At 36.5% G+C, this 24,512-nt stretch overlaps 2 protein-coding genes across 6 annotated transcripts in view; one reads left to right on the forward strand and one right to left on the reverse strand.

The window, feature by feature from the left end:
* SIM2 (SIM bHLH transcription factor 2) overlaps nucleotides 1-4,557 on the forward strand; it is a 56,051-nt gene extending 51,494 nt beyond the window's left edge. For all 5 annotated transcript variants that reach the window (XM_085242850.1, XM_085242840.1, XM_085242861.1 and 2 more), the window contains one exon: nucleotides 3,602-4,557. In XM_085242850.1, coding sequence (XP_085098976.1) covers nucleotides 3,602-4,329 — 728 coding nt within the window. In that variant the 3' untranslated portion in view covers nucleotides 4,330-4,557. The remainder of the gene's footprint in view (nucleotides 1-3,601) is intronic.
* A 3,461-nt stretch (nucleotides 4,558-8,018) lies between these two features.
* Nucleotides 8,019-24,512, reverse strand: part of HLCS (holocarboxylase synthetase) — a 116,118-nt gene continuing 99,624 nt past the window's right edge. Inside the window, exons 7-11 of the mRNA XM_003202932.5 lie at nucleotides 20,818-20,885; nucleotides 19,656-19,816; nucleotides 16,326-16,440; nucleotides 12,593-12,806; nucleotides 8,019-12,158 (exon numbers count right to left, since the gene is read on the reverse strand). Of these exons, the coding sequence (XP_003202980.2) occupies nucleotides 11,990-12,158; nucleotides 12,593-12,806; nucleotides 16,326-16,440; nucleotides 19,656-19,816; nucleotides 20,818-20,885 (727 nt within the window). The 3' untranslated portion in view covers nucleotides 8,019-11,989. The remainder of the gene's footprint in view (nucleotides 12,159-12,592; nucleotides 12,807-16,325; nucleotides 16,441-19,655; nucleotides 19,817-20,817; nucleotides 20,886-24,512) is intronic.

Below are 24,512 nucleotides of genomic sequence, written 5' to 3' on the forward strand. Positions count from 1 at the left end.
GTTTTTTGGAGAGGTCAGAGATTTTAAGATGATTATGCCAAGCCATCAAAGCCCTGGAAAAGCACGTAGCAGATAAAACTGTCTGCAAATCAGATGCTGCTGCCTCAGAATCTGGTTTTGAAACTTCTTCCACTTTATTCCAGCTGGTCTACTCATCAGAAAAGAGAATCTCTTCAGAGAAATCAACCATCTTCATAGTCAGGGATATTTCCTTTGTACACTTCCATGGTTACACTGCTACTGTGGGTACCAGGGTATCCACAGTTCACTTAAGTCATGCTGTTGACCAGTCTGTACCACCCATGTGAAGCTTAGCATCATGTTGAACTGTCAGGAGTACACTCTTCTGAGATTAATGAAGATCAGAAAGCCCAAGAACAATTATGCAAGACAATTATGCATGAAGAGACCTTCATCTGTGATGTAAAAACTGACAAGGTTTTCTGAAGATTGGATGCAAAGCTGCCTGCAGATAAGGACCATGCACCAGTGTAGGAATAGACTGGTCTTCCTTCATTGATTCAAAGATGTCTTCTTGTCATTTCTCACTGAAATAAATGGGCAATAAGAAAACAAGGAGTGGCTCTACCTCTTAACTAACTCTGACTCTTCTTGTCAGACAAAAACATGTTTATGACTGGAATATCTTTTCTGAGAGCATCTTTCCCATAGTGAACACCAATAGACCTTTAATGGCACTATGTGAAGGTCAGGAGGGAACACTCCTCACTACAGCACCAGATTAAACAGGATGAAAACTACTCCAGTGTACTGCTACTTTGCACAGGTATTACATGTTTTACAGACTAGTTTCTTCTAGAGGAGCCTTCCATTTGGGTGATTGGATGCTGAACTCTCAGCAGGCTGCCAGGGAAGGTGAGCTCTTATCACCAAACAGACAATAGTCTGTAGTCAATAACTGACTGTCTGCCACAAAATTTGCCAGAAAAGCCCATTGAGCATGCTGCACCCAGTGCACAAGTGGGAAAGCAGGGCTGCTTGGTGAGAATTAGCAGTGACATGATGCCTGATGGACTGAGCTCACTGCTGTAATTGTCAGTTGCTATGAATGGAGGTGGTGTAAGCACGTATGAAGGGCCTTCTAGAAGCTACTATCACTCTAGTATGATATATGGCCTTAAGGAATATATGGAATATGACAGAATAGCTCTGTCACTCAGCACAGCCGAGTTCCCCTGTCAGAAGAATGGGCTGGGAAGCATCCCAAATTAGTGCACTGACTTCTACCACTGTAAAGAGTGCCCAGTGAGTGAGAATGCGCAGAATGCACCTGGCTGAGGCAGGTATCCTGATAACTGCCCATGTGCTGGATGGCTGGAAGCAACCCGAGGATATTGCCCTTTCACAGCAGCACAGAGCGGTGGGTCTTTGTGTGTGACAAAACTCCCTGCAAGGATTCCTTCCCAGGTCACTTCTGGGTTTTTATCTGCAAAGGAAGATGAGCAGGTTTTAGTCTAGCTCTGCCAACTCTTCTGAATCCAAGAGGACAAAAACTACTGTGCTCTGCTGCACTGCCGTCCTGCTTAACTGTCTGCTCTAACTCCACAAATGTGCTGACAACTTTAATGGAAGCCTGCAAACAATTAACCAAATGCTTACTTTCTTCCTCAACATCAGAGATGAAAACCATGTTTGAGGCACAAGATAGAAAAAAAAAAAAAAAGATAATACCTTGTAAATCTCTGAGTATGCAAATTACTTCTTGGACCAAAAAAGAAGCCATCAGCTCAGCCGAATTCAAGATTAAATAAAAAAGAAATAAAAAGACTACATCCAACTGTTTGCTGTGATGCTTCAGCTTCTTACAAGCTTGGGTTCTAAAAATGGGAAAGGACAATCTTTTGTCCAGAGGGGAGAGCAGAACCATGAGGCAACAGTACTCCGTGGTGCCATGAGAACCAACTCATGGCTGGCAGATGCATCAAGTTTGGGAAAAACACCAAAACTGTTATTCCAGCTTAATTAAATCATACTGGTTATATATCAGCAACTCTCAGACAGTGACTTTTTTTATAACAAGAATGACAAAAGTGGAGTTAAAATTATAGTAATACAATTATATTAGAAAATTTCTAAGTTATACTCAAGCACGTGGTTGAGTCCCTGTTTTGATCTAGGAGGGCCATATTTTCACAGATGACAAGAATTCAGTTTACTTAGGCCTGCATATACCTCTCGGTACAAAAATGGCTGCACAGAAATTAAAAACAAGAACTGGAAAGTTGTTGCTTCTTGCAGGACTGTGGGTTGATCAAGAAGAAATTGGATCCAGATTTCTGCTTAAATTCTGGTGTTAATTATGTGGTGCAACTCCCTCTGAAATTAATGAAGCTGTGCATGTAAGAAAGGTACAATTGAGCTATTTCTGCTTCCTCTGTTATACACGAAGGTTTTCCCAGTCTACTATAGCACAGGGAATATTTAATTATTAGCGGGTGTAGTTATGTCAGCAACTACTACAGGGAACTCCAGAACTTTTAAAATGTTGAACAAAATTTTTAGGAAAACAGAAAATCCTTTTTACAGAAGGCATTTAGGTTGTTCAGGACTTTCATGGCAGAAAATTCAGCTTAACTTTAACATGAGAAACTTGGTAAGTTGAATGTTTAACATCAAACCTTCAAATATGCCTTGTAGGAGTAATTTAACTGCCAAACTGTTCATACAAAATACTCAGCACAGAACATCAGCACTCACCTAATTGTAGCTATTACCGTAAAGGAGTGAAACAGTTCATTTTCTCTTATCATTTGTTGTTTGATAACACTGTACTAAAAGAAAACATCATGTAGGCCGAGCAGAAAATGACAAAACAACTCAAACAATTAAATGAGTTTAGCCAGCATACAAAAGCTTCAGAGAAAAGATTCTCAGTATATTTTAGAGAAGAAGCCTGAACAGATATCCTAGGTTCACACCTCCTAAAATTTTAAAATCTATCTTCTGATTTTCATTGCATATTCAGTTTAGTCTAATGTGGATATTTTCAACGTATAGTCTAGATTACACTTATATTATTCAAACAGTTTCACTATATGAAAGCAGAGATTCAGCATTACTTATGAGGTATTTCTGTTGCCTTTCAATAGACATTTTTAATATCTGTTACCATTTTTTCAAAGGAAAAAAGCAAAGGTTTATCAAGATGAAATATCATCCTTCTTTTGATAAATTATTTGTTGAGTTCTGAAAAGAGCTTACTAGATCTGAGGTTTTTAAATAGAGTCACATTTGTGGTTATTTAGTTCTTTGGTTTAATTTCCTGATTCGACCATATTAACAATGACAGAGATTAATAATTATGCAATTGTGTTTATTAGTGAAAACAAGCACTCTGCATAGCATGAAAAGCATTTTGAGAATTGCTCAACACTGAGTGTCTTTCCAAATGCTTTCTAACCTTTCAGTAGTGTCTTAGGCTTATCAAAAGCCACTGAGGCAAATGGGAATGTTTCTGATGTCTTCACTGGGACTTGGATCTGACCCAAATCTAATAGGTATTACAGTCCAGCCATAAAATGTGTCAAACTATTGTATGAGCTTGTCTTCAGGAATTAACATGTTTTCTCTTTCCCCCAAGTGCCCGTATCGAACAGGAGATACAACCAAGATGCTCTCTCTGACAACTTCACAAGTTGCACAGCACCCATGCCAGGCAGCAGATACAAAGAAGAGATTTATGATTCCAGCATCATGAAACCCAACAAAATAGAAAACAGGATTCAGCCACCTCACCATCTCATTAAAGAAGAAAACAAGCTAGCTTTTAACAGAGACCTACAAGAAAAAATGAGCATTAATGAAAGCTCTTTTTCAAACTCAGTTGCTAACTCCTTGCTGCCAAAATCAGAATGTTTCCAGTCTAAAGCTTTGGGACAATTAAGTCATCTCCTACCTGTGCCCGCAGTGTATGAACAAACAAGACGGATTTGTATGAAGGAACCCAAATACGGGCATATTAGTCACCATGCTACAAGCCTAAATGAACTGGACAGTGATGAGAGAATGACTGTAAAGCTTGATCACGACTCTGAGAGTGAGCGTGTGATGGATGTAAGACCCTCTGGACAAGTTCCATTTGTGCTTCTAAATTATCATCATGTTTTAGCCAAACATGGCACATTTCAAACTTCATCATGTACAGCAACGGGACACGTAGGAGAAAATTATGGATACAATTCTGAGGAAGTAAATACGTTTATGTACAAAAACCAAAGCCCCTCATCAGCCTCTTCTCCAGAAACCCACAAGGAAACGACACTACCCCATTATATTGGAACTTCTGTAATAATAGCCAATGGAAGGTGACAGTAGTAGAAGAATATTTACATTTAACTAAGAAGCCAAATGGTAATGATTTCCAAAAAGCATGAAAAAACATAGTTACATTTACTGAGCACAGCTGAAGGTCAATGAGGGACAGACTTCTGTGTTCCTGGCAAGACATGTGTGACAGTACCTTCAAGGCGAGGAAAAAAGAATACATCTCGCTTCAGTGCTTTGTTGGCAAAGCTTAAGCTCTGGTGCCAGTGAGAAGATTTGTTGCAGATCTTATTTTTGTTATTTTATAGTGTGCAACAAAATTAAATGATAGGTGTTATATGCAGAGGTTTATATGAAGAACATTTTTTTCCCTTAATCCTTCCTTCTCAAAACACATTCAAGATATTGTTATTATTATTATTATTATTTTGTTATCATTATCATAAACTATACACTCTAGATTAGGTATTTTTGACAAAGTGTGAAACCCTACATCAGCTACCCGCCCATCTGTTACACGTCCTGACAAATGAACTTTGTTTAAAGAGTGGTGATTTTTAGTATCTGTAATACAGTTGTACTAACCAAACAGAACTAAGTTTGGAAAATGGTTATTTATTACTCATTCACACATTTTTTTCAGTATTCAGAAATTTTTACTGCCACCATTTAATCTTAACAAGTGATGGTATTATGACAAATTAATACATAAAAAAGTATGTATTAAAAGGTTACAGGTCTTGTCATGGTGAATTGGCACAAATCACACAGCAGGAGCTAAAGATATTCCCCAATAAAAACAGCGTAATAAGAAAAAGAAACTTCTAAAAAGTGTATTTTGCTCAATATTTTGGGATAAGGACATGTTGTTTTTCAAACCAGGTAGTCAAAATAACATCTTAATCTTAGCACCAGAAATGTTCTCTTTATTGTCAAGGGAATAATGAACATTTTCGCATGATTTTAAAATTATTTGTAGCCTTCTGAATTTGGAAAAGTTCAGCTTTTAACACACTGGACTTCATTAAGCATAAATCTCATCATCAACACGAAGGTAAGATTCATTATTTGACTGATTCATGCACTTCACAAATTATGTCAATGGACAATCTGAGTAAGAAAAGTCCGAAGTCATTGCACAACCACAAGATGCAAGATTGCACTAGAAGTAGAGCAGGATACCTCAGTGTTTTGAAGTGAACACTTTGCACATGTCTCAGTTAGTCCAATAAACTAGCAAGTAGAAGGCATATGCCATACATTTAAATTTTGTCCAGCCTACTAAGAATAGATTCCCCCTTGTTTCACTTCTCCATAAAGTTTGCAAACCAGAAAATAAGGAGATGTATGGGATCTGTGAATGTTTTACTGATGAGTCTGTCCAGTTTGTCTTTCCATCACTTCCCCAAACAGTCTTCATGCGCTTTGGACAAAACAAAGAACACTCCCCACGTAATAGGTGTAAATACCAACACTGAAGGCTGTTGTAGTTCCGAGTCAGCTGTATTTAGCCCTGTTTCTTCACCCAATTCAAGTTTACATTTTAGAAGCTTTCTCCCTCTTATTAGACACTCTAGAAAGAGACCTTTGCTAAAGAAAATGCTTACCTGGCTTGTGCAATATGGAAAAATACTTGCTCATGGATTGCACCTTGTCAGAGGAAAATGTAATGAAATACACACTCTCTTAATTACATGCCCTCCATCTTCTACGTGCAGCAAAAATAATCAGTCACCTCTTTGTATGTATGAATATTTATTGCTATGAGTAAACAAAAATACTTCTAACACATCTGAAAATAATTTTCAGTATTTTTATTGCTTTTGATTAAAAGTTTAACAGAGGAAGCTTTGTTATGAAGTTGAATTCATGTTCACTTGGAAACTCAGTCGTCTGACTTCATTTACTAAAAAACATATGAAAGATATCTTTCATGATAAATATGATCAGAAGTACCGGATCTGTCGCTACCAAAACACTGACTTCTTAGCAACAACATAAAATGAGCGAAACCAAACCAACACCTTCAGTCTAATTGCACTCCTTCGTTCTTCTCGAGCTGGAGAATGTGGCAAAGCTATAGAAAAGTTATGTGTGAATGTTATTATCATTCTGATGTTATGAATTGCCGAGACATGAGCTGGCTTTATAGTGGCTTTCTTTAACGGCCTTCCCAGCCAACGCACCCAACTTCTTAAAAGGTACAATGATGCTAAGACCTGTATGTTAATTTTCTTAAATTAAAGCCATGCCCTATTAAGGAGAAACTGACATTGCATCATTAAAAAGAAACCTGATGCACAACTGCTTCATACTGCATGTCTCCCAATACCTCATTAGTGGCATTGCTGCACACAAAGTCAATCTGCTGTATTTTCCTGTTCTTCTAACTATTTCCCATTACAAAAACATGTTTTCAGGAACATATAAATTAGGCTTCAGTTAAAAAACCTCCACTGATATTTTTCATTAAAATACCACAAAATATTTTTCCAGCCTCTACCTTGTTATTCACACTTTCAGGCTTTATTCAACAATCCCAAGTAAAGGAGGTGCTCCATCACCCTCCCACAGAAGTTTTACAGTATATGAGATTCAAATACACGAATTTCCCTGTTAGGAAATAACGACTCAATTACGCATTCACATCTGATAATGCACTGTAGACTTAAGAAAAGATCTGTGATTAAAAAAGCAAACGTGTGAAACATTTTTCCTGCCATTCGAAAATAGAAACAGCAATTGCATATTCACAGCTGGAATGTGAGCAAATTATATCGAGAGAAAAATACGAGTTCAGACATTGACTTTCAGTCAGTTAAAAGACAGATGTTCATAGTACATTAACACCGCAGAATGCGATGTGGCCACTGAGAGTGGCAATGCTCTCAGTAATTGGAAAAAATTATGTCACAGAAGTGGAGTGGGAATAGGAATACATTACAAAAAATGCCCAAATTTCTCTCAACTGTACATACGTGAGCGAATATAGATACTCCTATCAGAGATGCCTCTTTCGTGCAACTTGACAGGATTGTACATCTCGGGGGAGGGCAGGGCTATAGCAAGTACATGTGGAATGGAGGAGAGAAAGAGAGTTGAGAGGGGGAATATCTTACCGAAACCTAAAGTTGAAAACATGACTCCCATATTGATGTCTCAAAAGTTTTTCTCCTATTAATGGAAACTGTGCAATGTAAATAAAGTGGTACGGGAACAGATTTCTCTCCTGGTGACAGTAGTTAGGTCATTTCTAAAGGGCATTTCGGTAATTTAATGAAATTGAGTACATTGGGTTAAAGTTGTAAAATTTGAGTGCATCTCACTGAGATAAAGCGGAAAAGCTGCTTTTCTGAAGGGATACCTCCCAGAATATCAGTACTTGTCTCTAAAAACCGCAAAACATAGCACAAAGGATTTTTTCAACATTTCAGTCATACTTCAAAATTAACACAGAGATAATATTATTATTTCGTAATTTTTTTTTTTCCTGAACATTAGGTTTTGCTTTTTTTATATAATGCAGATACCAGCTATTTGGCAAATGTAGGAGAAAAAGCACGCAAACCAAACAATCTATTAATGCTCAAAATTATATATGTATTCCCTAAAAATGTAAAGCATTTTTGCTTATTTATTATGTAAAACAAAACTGTTAAAATGATAATAAAGTCCTGTAGCCAAAGGAGAAGTGAGTTTGATTTCTTTTTCACCACAAAACACAGGGCTTCACATTGTATATTGGAAAATTTATTTCAATTCAACATTTAATTTGACTCTTAATGTCTTACAAAATACAAGGATTTGACGCATCCCATTTCAACTGCATTGCATTCTAAAGAGTCTTGGAGAACTGAAAATAACACAGAATCACTAATGAAACACTCTAATGCAAAATATTCAAATACAGCATCAGTTCACAATTCTTCCCTGCAGTTCTTTTAATCAATTGATTGCTACATGATTACAGTCTGCTGCATGCCACTGTTTTTTGACCTCTGTTCTTACTTCAGTCCAGATTTAATTTCTTTGCTGTCTGATCAGTGCTGTGCATTACTGCCACATCTTATGCATGCAAATGGCTTTATCAGGGCATTTCCCCCCAGGAATCCATCAGCTGTTGGCAGCACAAATCTTTGCCATGACAGCTATTAAGCTGTACTTCAGAAAACACTTATATAGCAATTGTCTATTCCAAAGCAGTTGCAGAGAGTAATTTTTTTAGATTTGTGAAGTCTTGTAGCTGCATCAGAAAAAACAGAGAAATTAAACGAAGTCGAGCAATAAAATAGCAGCATAAAGAATTAAATACTCCAATATTATTTCTAGATAATAGCCCTTGAAGTATATTATATTTGCTGTACAGATTTTTAAAAAGCTCTGAAATCTTATAAAACCTTTAATAGAAGTGAGATGCACTGCTTGAACTCTTACATGTTAAGTATGTTATTCTTTTTTCAAATCTTTGGAAACAGCATTGGTCCTGCAGGGATGCAACCTGTGTATTCGTTCTGAATGCAGACAGGTGCCAACACACCCAGCTCGCCCTGCAAAAAGTCTCCCTGCCGACAAACAACCTCTACAGATATTTTCACAATGTGTGATGAGAAAATGTGTAACAGTCCGAGAGAAAAAAAAAGGAAGTCACAGAAGTACAGACCATAATAAATGTTCGATGAAAGCACTTCATCAAGATATGACATCAGCCTCGCATGGATGAAATGTTCCACATTTTAATAAAATTAAACAGTTTCAGTGCATTACTTCCAAGTCCAGAGATGCCTTAGTCTCTCAATACCTGCGTTCTGAGACCACACGATACCACATTTGTCTGTCTTACATAAAGAACAATACTAAAAATGATTTTCATAGAAAAGAATTGTGGTTTTCAGAATGCAACAAGTTTGCCATAATAAGAGTACAATTAGTGGCTGTGATTCCCAGATATTCCCTTGGGATGAGTGTGGTATAGGATGGTTCATGGGCTTTCCTGACAGTAGCAGCTGCTGGTCAGAATGACTTTATTCCAATGCTCTCTGTAAGTAGCATGAATTTTCTTTGTGAAGTTCTTTGATTTTTCTGAAAGAAAGGTCAGGTCTGTAACAAACACTTCATCCAACTCAAGGCCATTTGCCCAAGACAGCAGGTAGCTGCAGATGCACATGAAGAGGCCACTAAAAAATAGAGGCAAAGTAGTATCCCCACATCACCTACCAATGCTCTGACAAATCCACAGCTGATAGTTCTCACTTTCAGAAAAGAAGTTCAATGCTAAGTTTCTTCCCAAACTTGTTTTGGAATAATCTTAACACAAAAAGCAAGAATAAAACATGTGTTTCATTGCAAAGAATATGAAGAAGCCAAATAGGAATAATAGCAAGTATTATATTGCAGCATTTTAGTATTGAAAATACATCTGCTTTCTGCTCAGCACTTGTTTAGTTAAGTGAAGTTTTGCAAGTACTCCATTCTGCCCTTCCTACAGGAACATGCTTTATCTTTTTCCCCATTGTTCTTTCACAGTCCCTGCACCTAGAGTAGGGAAGAGCATGCTGTAAAGAAGCATGGCTTTTAAAGTAAACTCCAGAGCACTCAACAGTCTATCTGAAATAGAAGTGACATCAAGTGTGTTTCCTATTGGCAAACTCTACCGTAACAAAACAGACACTTTGAGATCTACAGATCTAAAGTTTTAAAAAATTCTATGGTCAAAAACCAGTAACAGAACTATGCTTTTCACAGCTAGGAAGGAAAAGGTAGAAAAGAAGTGAAAACACACACATAAGTTGTGTGTATACAAACACACACACTACACGTGTATATACAAATGGGCTCCTTTAAAAACTTTATTAACTCAGATTTACATATCATTTTATGATAATATTTGCTTGATTCTGAAATAAAGGTAGTTGCCAAAAATTAACAGCCCAAAGCAGTTTTGAAAGCATCTGGGGGGAAAAAGAAAAAATTGGTGATCTTGTGCATCATTTCAGCTAAGCCAGTTAACAGCTGTTTACACTCCCCTGTACAATTCTAGGAAATACTGGTGTGCAGTCTTGTTTGACACAGATCACAAGGGGAAACAAAACAGCAGGGGACAGACAACCAGGCACACACACTGATATATTGCGATATGGAGCGTAAAATCCCAAGTGTGAGAAGGACAACTTAATTTCTAGCACTTGCTGCCAAACCACCTAAAACCTAATATGTGAGGATTACTGTAAATTACCATTACAGACTAGCTTCTTTGCTTTAAGACTTCTTGGCTTTGTAACTGAAACAATCTACTAACAAGTTCAGATTGTTTATGAGGTGAACTTTAACCTAAAAAACCCATTTCTGGCTGGTAGACAAAAGTGCTTTGTAGAAACCAATCTGGCTGATCCAACTTTAGTAGGGACAAGGTACATAATAAGTGGTGCTGCCTACTTGAGGAAATGAAGCCGGCCACATCACACCTGTGATAAACTTCTTATTTGAGAGAACCATTTGAAGTGCTCTGAGGCCAGACAAAATGCAAAGTCATCTGGCACAGGAGAGAAACCCGATAAGCTGCCTATCACACAGGAGCTCCCACATGCCTACCCCTTGTTGCTTTCCAAGCAACCAAGCTGTTACACCTAACCCAGAACCATGCGGCCAGCCCCAAAAGCAAGCATCCACCTAGTCAGCAGATGTCAAACCTCGTTTTCAGTGGTTAGCAGAAAAAACAGATGCTTGCTTTGGGAAAGGGATTGGAGAAAACAGAAGCAATGGAAGAGAATTTGGATACAAGTAACTTTATGTTTTATCATTTTCAGCAGAGTGGTTGAAGTAGGGATCTTAAGATTGGGACATCTTCTCTTACTCGCTTAACTTCATCACTATTATAGTGATGAACCTGTATAAGGGTATTGAAATCAGAAGCTATACTAGTCATGACCCCCAGAGGGCTATTCTTGCAGGGCTAAACCCTTTCAGAACACTGATTTAAAGGAGACGTGAGATGATTCGCTCAGATCCAATTGGCTAAGAAGAGCAGGCTAAAAATAAATTGGCTTAACCAATCATAGCTCTTAAGAATTGATGGAAGACTCTCCAAAAACTGAAGGCAGCCATGACAGAATTGCATACCTGTGACCAAAGCATAGTATGTAAACTGTTGTACATGTTCATGTGGAGAAGAACCAAGTCAGCAAGGCTCTACTTAGACCTGAATCTAAATACGGTGTTAAGCCCAGTAAGTCAGAAATGCATGATGAGCTCTTCCAGATGATTCCACTGCAGACAGTGCAAAAATCAGAATCTAGTTAAAATGGAAATATTGTACTTCATTGTGCTAAAGCACAATAAAAACACAGACACCTGAAAACAAAATATTTAGCCACTTCGGTTTCTCACAGTGAGTAACTGAAGAAAAAGTTCTGTTCATTGCACAGTATTCTGTTGAAATCAGAGTCCGTTAAAAGAATAGATGCTTACAAAGAATGGCAACATAGATGAGTTTTTAAGACAATACAAAGAAACGAACACCTTCATCAAAAAGATAATTAACTCTTCTTAAACTGTTGAAGTTATACATCTCAAGGAACAAAAGACATCAGAAATAGGAAGAAAACCAACCAGACAAACCATCAAATACTCTTCCCACTTCTATGCAAACTTAACTAGTTGGTATTGAATAGTAAATAACCTCCATTTGTGTTGTGAACTCTGAGAACTATTAATGCTTTGGGATTATGAGGTTTTTCAGCATGTCAAAGGAGTTGCCATCTGGATGCACAGACTCTACACCTTTGCCTTCTTCATGAACTTGAAGGAATCCATAATCATCAATCCCGACTATCCATGCCAAAGGGCCTTCCTCATTGTGGAGACGAACCTGTTTACCACTGCAAATAGAGAAAACCAGACAGTTATGAATTAATTGACTGCACAAACAATTGAAAAATAACTTCAAGGACTACTGTCTAGTAGAATATTTTTGCATCTCACTTAACAATTAATCCTTTTCTTCTTTCAATTTTGGTAAAAGACCAAAAGACCATGAGTATAGCAGCTTCATTGTTAGCTATACAAATCAAAATCATTCTAAACTCCTATTTTTTTTTATTTTTTCAAATGATACATGCTAAATACCTGGATACGTTCTTTAACCTATCCATCGATTTCATTGTTTTTAGTCTTACCTACAGTATCACATCCTACTTAGGAATGCACTTCAATTAAGTTTCAAAGGCAATCTAGTAGAACACTTAAAATGGAAGACAAAACATCTATGAGTTACCTCGAAAAAGAATGTTGGAGAAAAAAACATTATGCTCACCTGTGTACCCAGTACTTGTAGTAACGAGGAAGAACTCCATTGGGCCCTTTCTCCTGAAAAATATCTATAAGCCTCTCTAGCACAGTTACAGTTCTTGCAATAAGGCAGTCTGCAGTTAAAGCTTTCAGATTTGTCCCCTCTTCCTTATTAAATTTTGTGATGAGGTCATTGATGCATATGGTGGGGTTGCTGTTATTCACATTAAATCCAAAGCCTGAAGAAGACAAACCAAAAGAACAGTATAGCATCTGTAACTTGAATATTCTGTTACCATCAAAATGTTTGTACTTCATTTAGCTAATAGATATATATCATAGAATCATAGAATCACATAATGATTATCTCTGAGGATTTTAACAGCATCTCTTCAGTCTTTTACATCTTTAAAACTCCCTACTTGCACAATTACAAATTGCAGTGCAGATTTTGTTTATTGTCTTTAAAAGTGTCTCCTCAAAACCGTGGAAGCAAATCCAGCACAGATCTTTCAACAAAAGACTATCCTATCACAAGGTTTAGGTTTAGGAAGACATTAAGTGGTATCTTGTATAATATCCAAGTGAGAAATTTTTACTTACTAGAAGTTGACAGCTAACTGAAGCAAATCATTTATCATACTCTCGGATGGAGTTTTACCTTTCAGTCTAAATGTAGTTAAGATTATTTTCTGTTTTCTACAGATAGCTGCTTTCATTTTCTGAAAATTAAGCCTTGTTATTCGGCTGACAAGCTTTGTTTGGTTTGCTGTGAAAAACCCAGAAAATTAAAGTTTGCTGTGCTAGTCTCCAGTTTGCTTAATCTATTTTACCACAGCGTATCTTTTAGAAGGCTTAATTCTCTCATTGAGATTTCTCCAGCTAGAATAACGTTGGCAGAACGCCTTTCTGATTTAAATGTGTCTCTTGGGACCTTTTTTGCAGCCTGCTGAAACAGGCTTTGAGGGATGTAAAGAAATATATTGTATTACCTGTTTATTTTTTTCTCCTAATAATTTGGACTTTTCTTTCCTCAGATATTTATGATAAAACACCAGTCCTGTCAATCAAGTTTGCACCTCCATCTGTTGGAAGGTCCAGATGCGTTGCTTTGTAAATTTGCTATCAGAGACTATTCTTATATGTTGTTAATTTTTATTTACTATGAGGAGAAGGATCTCTTCATTAAAAATACGTTTTTGACTTCTAACTCATAAAAGAAAGTCACAGTAAAAAATACCAAGATATCAATCCCACTGAAAGATGGAGATATGTATTACCAGGAAGAGAACTAACAGGAAAAAATAATGTGTCGTGCCAGGAGATCACAACTCAACTATTTAAACTCAAATACAGTACAAGAAGATTCAAATATAATGCAAGTGAAGAAGGAATAACAGTGATCGTTATGATGCAGTTTTTATTGTCAGGCTGCATAATGTGGCCTTTAAGTCCATCTGCAGACTAAGAGCACTCAGGTGTGCTCATATGAAGATCGTTGACACATCCAAAAACTGAAATGGACATGAAAAACACAATGAAATGATGAGCTCAGCTGAAGCAGTAGCATCTGAGAATAAGTCTACTGGCTGGAATGTAGACAGCTAACGTGAAAAATATTAGGTGCATAGGCACCTTCTCTTTGCCCATGTGAGAAGGGCAAAAAATTAACATTTAGCACTGACCTTGTGGTATGCTGATATGGCTAACACAACTTTCAATTCAAGCGCAAGCACTGGCTTGAGCATTTATGAATTGCTCTCCTCTATTCCACACAGCCATGTCCTAGCTGCACAGTGAAGTAGACAGAGTTTCTGCAGGTCAAGCACAGTGGCTGTCTCTTTCAACTCAATTATACTTGGCTACCTACATCTGTTCTGAATCTGGCCCTTACACCAATGAAGAATATTCCATAGAACTCCTCTTCCAAAAGTCTTCCAAGAAAAAAAAATTTTTTTTTTTTTTTGCTCTTTTTCATAAAAATGTGAACTGTGCCATCTGCGAGGCCTCAAGCACACGGTACAGGTGAAAAGGCAGGTTTGTTTCTTGTCTGCCTCTTCTCAGGCACTTCTCAAAGCAGTGAAGGCAAATAGATGACCTGTGATTTTCATCATTATCATCACAGAATACTCTTTATTAGTGCTAAAAATCAGGTTAGCAAAGGAATCTGCAAGACTATAGAAAGAGGAGACCTATTTGGCTTTCCTGTTGCGTAAGACTGATCTCATTTCTACTACTAACACAAGTAGTTAGATGTCACAAGTCACACTTACTGCCCTCAGTGCCATCACTGAAATGATGGAAACAATCCTTGGAGTAGCTTATGAAAAGTAACTTTCTTTGGGCTGCAAAGTTTTAAGATTGAAAGCTGATGAAAATGTATATTTTTGTTTATACTTCAGACCTATCACCACCAAAATGACATCTATGGACATCAGATAGAATGCACACAGTAAATTTCCATTTGAATTTGAATGTTCTGGTGTTTATTATAAGTAGCTCAATGTGCAAAGCTAACCTATAATATGTAAAGAAATAATTGATATGATGAACTGTTTTTTCAGCCATTTTTACTTTTCTTACATTAATCAGCTCAGGCTCTGGGAAAACATATGGAAGCAGTAAATGGTTGATGGAGCACAGAGAGACTCTTATTAGTGTCTCAGAGCAACATTCCACTCTGTACATGCAGATTATCTACAAAATGAGGATATAAAAACTAAATAGAAAATTTTATGGCTATGCATGTATCACAGAAGAAGCTGGTGACTATTTCGACTTTTTTGCTTGTTTGCACCTTAAAATTTACAGCATCTTGACATAAATAGTGTCAGGTTCACATTTTCATTGCAATACATTTTACTTATCTACCAAGCTATATTCAAATATAAAACAAAAAATCATCTTACTTAATCTTTAGCACTTGCTAAGGAACTTGCACTCATTTTTGAGACACATCACAGATATTGTTTTTGGAAACAGACTAGAATTTCTGCTGGCAGATGTTTCAGCACCTGTGATGGAACTGTGCTGCTGCTTATTAGGGGAAGAATCTTCCTTACCAAATATAGCCAAATATAGCCAGAATTTATAGCCTTTTTGGAACAGGTCTTTTTACCTTGTAGAAATTACACTTCCAGACAGACGAACAAAATGTCTGCTATTCCTTGCCCTGTCTCTCTCAGCCTTTCCAGTTACTTAGCAAATTTGACTTTTTCTGAGAACTAAAGAAAGGAATTAATTAATCAAATCATTAATCTGCTACTGGTTCACTGGCAACATTCCAATTTCTGGAAAGATATCAACAAAAACAAGTTACAAATGAATTTAAAAGGGATGAAAGGAGAACTGAAAACATTATATGTGTACATAGCTCTTCTCCCAATCTAAAAGGCATGTCATTTACTTATCCTTATTTGTCAGTTGAAAAAAAAAAAAAAAGAAAAACTAAAAAGAATTAGTAATTTCTATTACTTTTGCAATACATCAAGGAGGACATTTTGCCTTCCTCTTGTAATGCTCTTTCTTTGAACCCCATTACACCAGCCCAGATGCTTGCATTTATGTTTTCCTTGTCAAGCATATGGAATTATTAAGATGTATGAAAACATTTACCTATGTGCCTTCTTTTGATTGAACATTTTACTTCATTTCTGTATACCTGCTGTCACTACTTATTCTCATCATTTGAACTAATAAATACATTAACAACAAATTTCTTTAGGAAAAAAGAAAGAAGTCTAAAAATAGACATTTACCAATAAGTATATGAAATGTTGTTTCAATAAGTGTAGAGGTTACCAGAACTCCACCAAGCTTCATAAGATCACTGTAATAAATATCATTTGGCCATTTTACTCGCAGGTCAATATCCTAAAGAAACAAAAGCATACACATTTAGAAACACTTTGCTCTCTGATACTATTAGAAGAACATGCTTCATTTATCACTCCATATTCTATATTTTCTGTATCTCTTTGCCAAACTGAATGTGATACTTTCAGCTCTTCATAATAAGAACCTTTTCAGGTGTTCCACAACTGATACTAAAAAACCACAGTAACATGGTTACACGCTTTACTAAGGAGATTGGTAGCTGTCGGAGAAAAGTTTCTACTAAGTTAAAAAAGTAAGGTAGATAATAATGGCTTATAGCAACCAAAAGGAGGACAAACAGCACTAGAGATTTATTGTATCAAAATCATGAGGTCTTACAGAATTCACTTACTTCATTCATTAGGTCCTATTAAGGATTTAAAGGATATGTTCAAGAAAGATGCAAACTGTGTCAGCACACATGGAAAACTACAGATAAAGTGCAAGCGATCAAAGTAAATTCACAATAATATCAATGCTAGACTTGAGGATCTCTGCAGAACCGAGGCAAGGAGACAATGCCATTTTGAACATCAGAAAGGAAATTTAGCAGACAGGAGAAATTCCAGTTCACAGCTACGTAAATACTTTAGTAACGTCCTTAATGCATTCATTTCACGCGTTCGGCAGCTATGCTCAAGCAATACCACGGAGCTGGAAACACAAACTGTGCTGTATGACACCATTCCAGTGCAATAGAGAAGTTTTTGTTGAAACTACAGAACTGAACTGAACCTTGCACCGGCTACTTAAACACAGAAAGAAAGCAAATGTGCTTCCTGTAGTTTGAAAAACTGCATATGACTATATCCCAAGAGGCAAATTATGGGAGGTGCTCCAGGACTACAACAGTCACATTCCCTCCTATTGTAGATTATGAAATCCCTTTACAGGATGTGTGAAAACTGCACCTGGGTTCATGTCCACTTTTCTGACAGATTTAAAGGCCAGAGAGGAGTCCATTATACATACATGGACAGGAAATACTAACTGATTTTGCTATCAGAGCAATTTTAAGAGAATATCACCAATTCATATTTGTTATGGAAAACAACTCTTGACACTGTGAAAGCTTTTATAGAAATACGCCACAGTTAAACACTATTATCAGTGCTAAGAGATCTTCTGACAGTAACCCAGGGAGAGTTCTGCATTCTTTCTGCAAGAGAATGGCAATACGCTCAGTAGATCTTATTTAAGGAAAACACACACATGTAAGACAACACACACCAGCATTGCAACTGACGTCACTTGCAAGCATGAAAAATAACCAAGCCGATGGTGTATGTAATGATGCAAACTACACAGTAAAGACTTGTGTTGCTTGCCACAAAACAAGGCTTTGCATAAATATCAATATGTCACAGAAATGATGGGAAAGTCACAGTGGGAACGAAGCATGTTCTTAATTTCCTTTATAGAGAGAAATTTATGCTGTTCTCAGAATGGGAAAGTAAAACACTCTCTGAATATGAGCCTGTTTGAATTTGTAGCACTAACATGATAGTAAAACTTACAATTGGAACTGTCATGTTTTCTCAAAAAGAGCCCAGAACAAAAGCCTCAATCATGGCCTATTTAGAGCTGCAAACATTCATGACAGAATTCTAAAAACAATGACTGGCTGATAAACTGAGACACATGTATTTTATATCTGCATATGGAAATCCTGACATGGATTTTCGGGATAGCAAACCACATTAAGTTGTGTTAAAGTAATATTAAGATTCTGACATACACCCACGGAGGTATGGAAATTTAGAGGCAAGAATGAAACCTCTTTTCTAAATTAGCCCATTGTTTTCAGTTGCTGTGGTGTGTCTGTTCATCTGACACTAAGAAAAGCCAAGCAATACTCAAGTCCAAAGGGGAAATTTAAGTCTTGAGTTTCAGATAAATCTTTGAATTTCCTTGCTTTAATGTATTTGAGTCTGGACCCTCAACGTTATTTTAATCCATTGTCTTGTATTTGATTTACTGGGGGAGGGGAGGATGGGATGGGACACCACGACACCACGACAACCACGACAAGAATTCAATCCTCTCAATTATGTATACTGGAAGATTTTTTTAATATGTGTTTCTCTACTGTCAAAGAGATTGAGTAGCTTTGCCTTGGTCATATCAAGCTACTGGGAAGACAGGAAGTCTCCAAATAAGTTTGGTACCACAATATCTACATTATTATTTCACATTATATTTATATTAACAGTATGTCAGTCACATTATTCATCCAGAATGGAATAAAATAGAATAAAAAGACACAGGTAGGCATACAGAAGCAGAAACACCTCAACTCCTAAATTAACTCCTTCCCCAGTCAGACTCATATTTTGTAAAACTAACCCTTGTCCCTTTCATTTTAAATGGTTAAATTATTCACTCCAGCCAAATACTTCATACTGTAAATTTTAGCCTGAAGCATTTTGCTTTTATAGTCAAGTTATGAAGCACTGAAGTTAGAAGGTTTTAATAGAAAGGCTGACAGACCCTAAACTACAGCAAAGCTACTGGGTGCCACTATAATAAAGTTCATGTGTAAATGTGTATAAGTCATTGATTTTCTGTAATATAGGAAACATATGCTTTAGTTAACTACTTCTGTAAAATACCAAAGTTTTATAGTTAGCAAATATTAGGAAATGGTAACATTAAAAAGGAGATATATGAGGTGCTGAAGAAGACTGGTTCTTCATTTTAATACTGATGACAGGACACTTGATTCCCTCTTGAGAGCAATACTCCTAAGTTCTTGCCTTAGAAATCAGTTTTCAACCTTAAACAAGAGTTGGAAAAATCCTTTAAAAGGGATAAAGTGACCACTGAAACAGCACTGACAAAAAAAGAAGAAAAGGATTTGTCAATTTTATTCGTTTTTCCTTCCTCTCACTTCCCCTGCTACTTCAGAACCAAAACAAATTAACTCAATTGTTAGACAAACAAAAATGACATTTTCTTTACTGCTGAAGATTGAATCTTAAGTTTTGTCAGATTATGAGAGAAGTGAGGGTAGTATACTCAGCTCAATAAAAGACAGTATTCGCCATATGCATACTAGATTTCTTAAAACATATAAATAGTCAAGTATGTATAAACTTACTACTGTTGTTCACCACTGTATTAGTGTTGAGTCACTCAGTGTATAGAAGACATAGTAAAAAATAGATTTTAATGAATAGAAACAAATTTTGAGATTAATTAAAATGAGATACCTCATATCCTGGTAATGATCTAACCGACTCTACCACTGCCAAGGACACTAGATGTTGAATAAAAGGAATTCTCTGGCCCAAGTTGGAATGTAGAGGAATTGTGATATGTAAAGTGGATAGTGCACAACCAATGGGACTGAGCCAAACATTTCCACCACGACCTAGGGAAGAGGAGAAAAAAATTAACTTCAACACAAGAAAAAAAGAAACATTAATAAAAACATCACTTTGTTAATGTAGATAACTATATGCGAGAAAGATTCAGCAGTACCCACCTCAGAACATACAGTAAGTCCTGTAAAGAAGTTTCCAAACTAATTTTGAAAGAAAAATGTTTAAAGTGCAAAACTTCTTTAAAAACACAAAAACAAGCAGGTTGTTTAATGAGCATGCTGCTACTTAGTTTCCTAGAATGTCCTAAATGACTTGTTTCCAATATTTTCCTGGTATTGGGTAACAAACACTTTCCAAATAATATTGCTTTGTTTCAGTAAAGAAATATTTGTGAAGATATTTTGAGTGTGTCTACAAATCCATCCATACAGTGAATCATCTTGACACAAACTAGATTTCAGCCAGGAACTGGTTAACCATCTTCATGTAGATCTATGTTTAGAAGAGCTTATTAGCTCCGGCATTGTGTTTTTCCACCAAACTGAAAGTGACTTTTAAATAAGTGGTAGCATCTTCCAAGGAAAAAGGCAGAACCTGCTTGTATATGCTTGCAAAAGATTGTGAAAGCCCATGTGACATTTAAAGACAATGCTGCAGACTCAGCAGAATCTCTGTCTCAGAGCAAGTCAAGAATCAGTCTTGTTTCAGTTAAATCAAAAAGGAGTTCTGATTTGGAAGTCTGACTTGTATTACACTAAATGCATAGTGATGGCAGTTTGCATGACTGCAGAGACTTTTTGGCAGAAAGTAGAGGACCACTAAATCATTTCTGCAAAAGCCACCAAACATCCTGAAAATGTTTACTTTGGTCTCTGCTAACTTAGGTTTTGAATTTAAATCCACAATTCAAGCAAGAGAAGAGGACACTATTATTCTGTAGTTTATTATCAAAAAATACTTATAATGCATCTTTAGTGCAAGTATGTGACATTAAAATGTTCTGTATGTTCAATATGCATTTATTAGAACTTGAAAGAAACTTACTAACCTTTCCCTTGTGTTTGTCGAACAGCAATTGCTATTAAACCCATCTCCTCAGGCAACTTGAACATTAACCTGTCAATTAAGGAAAAAAAACATGCTTATCAGCTGGAACACTAAGCTACATTCATGAGAATTTAGGTTTAAATATCAGGTAATATTTTTACATTAACATTGCACTACCATTTATCCTTTTTCAGTTAATATTTATTCTTGACCAAAAAGCATTAGAATATTTTAAAAAGATTAATTGAAAAATTATCATGTAAAACATTACTGTATCTATTACACTGGAAAAAATTATAGCCATAGTTCATTCAAGGTGCCTTCCGATAACACACGTTTTGCATTTCTTCACATTTTCTTGAATTGCTTGTTTTTTGTGTGTTGCTATCTTCAGTAAGTGACAACTAGCAATTCTAGACATTTGTTTCTACTTAGAGCAATTTTTTTTCATACTACAGAATATAACAGCAGCAGTTTCTGATTATTTAGAAAACCAATATGGTGGCAATAAAGCAGTTTAAAAGATACACTATCCCCTGAGAACTAATTATGATTTAACTACAGTAAATAAATCTACACCTTCTGAGAGCTCTAGAGAACACTGGCTTATTTTAGGCTTGCGTTCTGCTTTTAAAATAGTTTCACTTAAAAGAATACTAACTTTCCTCTGGGGATAAGTAGAAAGTGCACTTTAACACCACCAAATGAGTCAATGCTAGACTTAAAAAAGAAGAAAAAAAAAACCCTACTGTGAGAACTTTGTTCAAGCTGCTTTAAAACAGATCTGAATTGTACTATGATCCTTCTCCGTTTCGCATTTTTGGGAAGAGCTACTTAACAGATAAAATAGATATTCAAGATGGTGCCAGCAAGGCAAACTCAGAGAGAGATTAATAGCCTAAAACTCTACTTCTAATATGGGCACAAATATCATGTTGTTCATTCATACAAAAGTGGTCTTGTCTTAGAGATAAGTGCAGCCCAATCCTTCAAAACTATTTTCTCTGAATTTCAGATACATATGAAAAGTGCTTAAAGTTCTGAAATCAAGCATCACTGAGTGGAAGGGATCAGCTCCAAGCACAAGCAAGGCCCCACTGCTCACCAGACACCAATATTTTTGCAGACATCATGCTAAGGAACCAGCCAGATGTCCTACCTTGCAGTTTGAAAAGGATATTAGTAACTCGAAGGGCAACATCAACAGCAAGAAGATTCAGAATAGCTTTCAAAGGGTTGACTTGCTTTCATAATGATCAAAATGGTACATTACTTGAAGACTAAAATAATGCCTGGATTATAAATGTCTTTACTAATGAGAAATGTTTTTGAACCAAAACTAACAGAAGCCTTGACAGACCCAGCAAAATTTTTCCACAGGACCACAAAATCAGAGAGATGTTGTCAATAGCAATAGCCAGATCTCTTTGACAATCTCTTTCATTGAGTTACAGTTTGACAATTCATAACTTTGGACACTACAAATTATTTGTCAAAACTATGATCACTAATCTACTGTCAGCACTGGGAAAACACCTCCACTTATGCTGGGATCTAGCAGAAAATCCTAGGCAGCTCTTTATGCCCATGTGGCTTCAGCACTGTCATCTGGGAACAGCATGATTTCAATTACAGGTTCATAGCTTTGCAACAAGAAAATCTAATTTAAATTTGGAAGCTCAGCTAAGAAGAGATTACAGGCTTTGTCAAAAAACACTGATTTCTGTTTCTTCTCCATTCATACTTGTTTATAAATAGGAAAAAAAAAAGTAATTTGCTGCCATGATTGGAGGAAAATAATCAAAGCAGGAAAAAAAAATAAGCATGAATCCAAAGCACAGGCTGTAGAACAAAGAGATATGATCAACAGAATGCATGAATGTAGCTATTAGAGGCTTGGCAGCAGGTAACAACTTATTAAATACAGAGACTGAGTTTGTGCTTTTAAGGGTCATGAATATATTCTTCAAGATGGACACAACATGGGGAAGTTGCTAATACCCAGACTGATACAGCAAGAGAGAGAGAGATTTATTTTTACAATTTCCTGAGATTGTTCTGAGAATACCGTGAAGTCTAAGATAGTAAAAGAGAAGAAAACAACACAACCCTCACTCAGCTTCGGGGCTTTGTAAATTGTGTCTGCTTGCTAAGTGTTTTTTTTTTTCTGAGAGAAACAACTTGTATTTTCCTTTCCAGAAAGAGAAATTGTACGTGCACTTTTTTGCATTTCGACTTCCCCTTTTTTCTTTCAACTTAATCAGTTGCAGACGTAACTATTTCATTTTCCTGCAAAGTAACTTAATCACAATGTTCACCAAGTTTTTCTCCTAAATTTTTGCCTTCGTGAAATTCTTTGTTCTTTATTCTGTACTGTAACAAAATTGCTCTATAAATTAAGTCAAAAGACCACACTGAAATACAAGAGCAGGAAAATGTGTAACATCTGAAAACAAATTTACCCATCAGGAAAAATATCAGACAGCACTTATATGGCCACAGATGAAGATATTTGAATTGTATATACATTTTTCTTCTCTGCCTTGGCCATTTTTGTGGGATTTTCCAAAACGTAAGCAAAGCGCTTCTAGCATGCAAGAATATTAGAACAGTTGAAATATGAAAACAGATTCTAGCATAATTTTTATACAACCTATAACACGTAGCACGAGTGCTGTCAAGAGCAATAAACAATACCTAATTACTTAAAAGAAATTTTAAGTCTGAGAACGTATCTGTCTTTATAACTACTCAACACAATGACTTTTTTTCTGACGTGAAAGTTATATGGGAATTGAAACCACGGAAACTATGTTTGAATTATGTTAGCGGCCTGACAACTATAAATTTCATTGATGTTGTGGGTTTAAGGTTGAAATTCTCATTAATGCATCCTGCTGTGTTACAGTATTGCAGAGGTATTACAACAGGCAGCATTACATTCCAGATGTTAAAATACCTGGGCACAAGTGGGTGAGTTATGAACAGATTTCTCCCTTCGCTCCAAGTTTCTGAAAATCTCACTCTCAAATAGCTTGTTTGTAACTACTGTTTACACAGGAAATTATAAAATAACATAAAATCTTTCAATGCTTAGTTGAAAGGAAAATAACATATCTTTTGATAAGTTTCTTGTACTACTTTGGACAAAAAGGTGGCCTGAACACTTGCTTTACTGCTTTATATCCACTGTTTCTGTTCACTACATCCAGTCTGAAAACAAGCAGTGTTGATGCTCACTAGTATTTTTTCTAAACTCTCCATTGCTCTCCATTTCCTCTTCATAGCACTCAATTGCATGGTGCTGTGTTTGATTCCCGGCTGTGTGCACTGAAAGGCCTGCCAGAGGGCATGCTGGCCAAGCATAACAGATCTCTCAAGTCCACACTGTAGATTTTCTTAGCGGCAGCCCTGATATGGGTTCCTCTTCCCTATCTGGAAGCCTGTTTTCAAGAGAACATGAAAATCTGAAGGAACAGCTCAAATATATGCAGTTCTTCTGCAAAGTAGGTGGCAGTCTGATTAAGGGCTGGTGGGCCACAATCTGAGCAGAAGCCAGCAAAAATGACATCATGGTGGGAGGGAATTTGTTACAGGCCAAAAGGACAAAGGAGAAAAGTCTTTTTGAACAGCTTTGAACATCTGCAGATGACAGATCCTGATTCCTACGGGAAACTCTAATCTCCCTGATAACTG

The sequence above is a fragment of the Meleagris gallopavo genome, chromosome 1, assembly GCF_905368555.1.
Source record: "Meleagris gallopavo chromosome 1, MGAL_WU_HG_1.1, whole genome shotgun sequence".
Taxonomy (NCBI): Eukaryota; Metazoa; Chordata; class Aves; order Galliformes; family Phasianidae; genus Meleagris; species Meleagris gallopavo.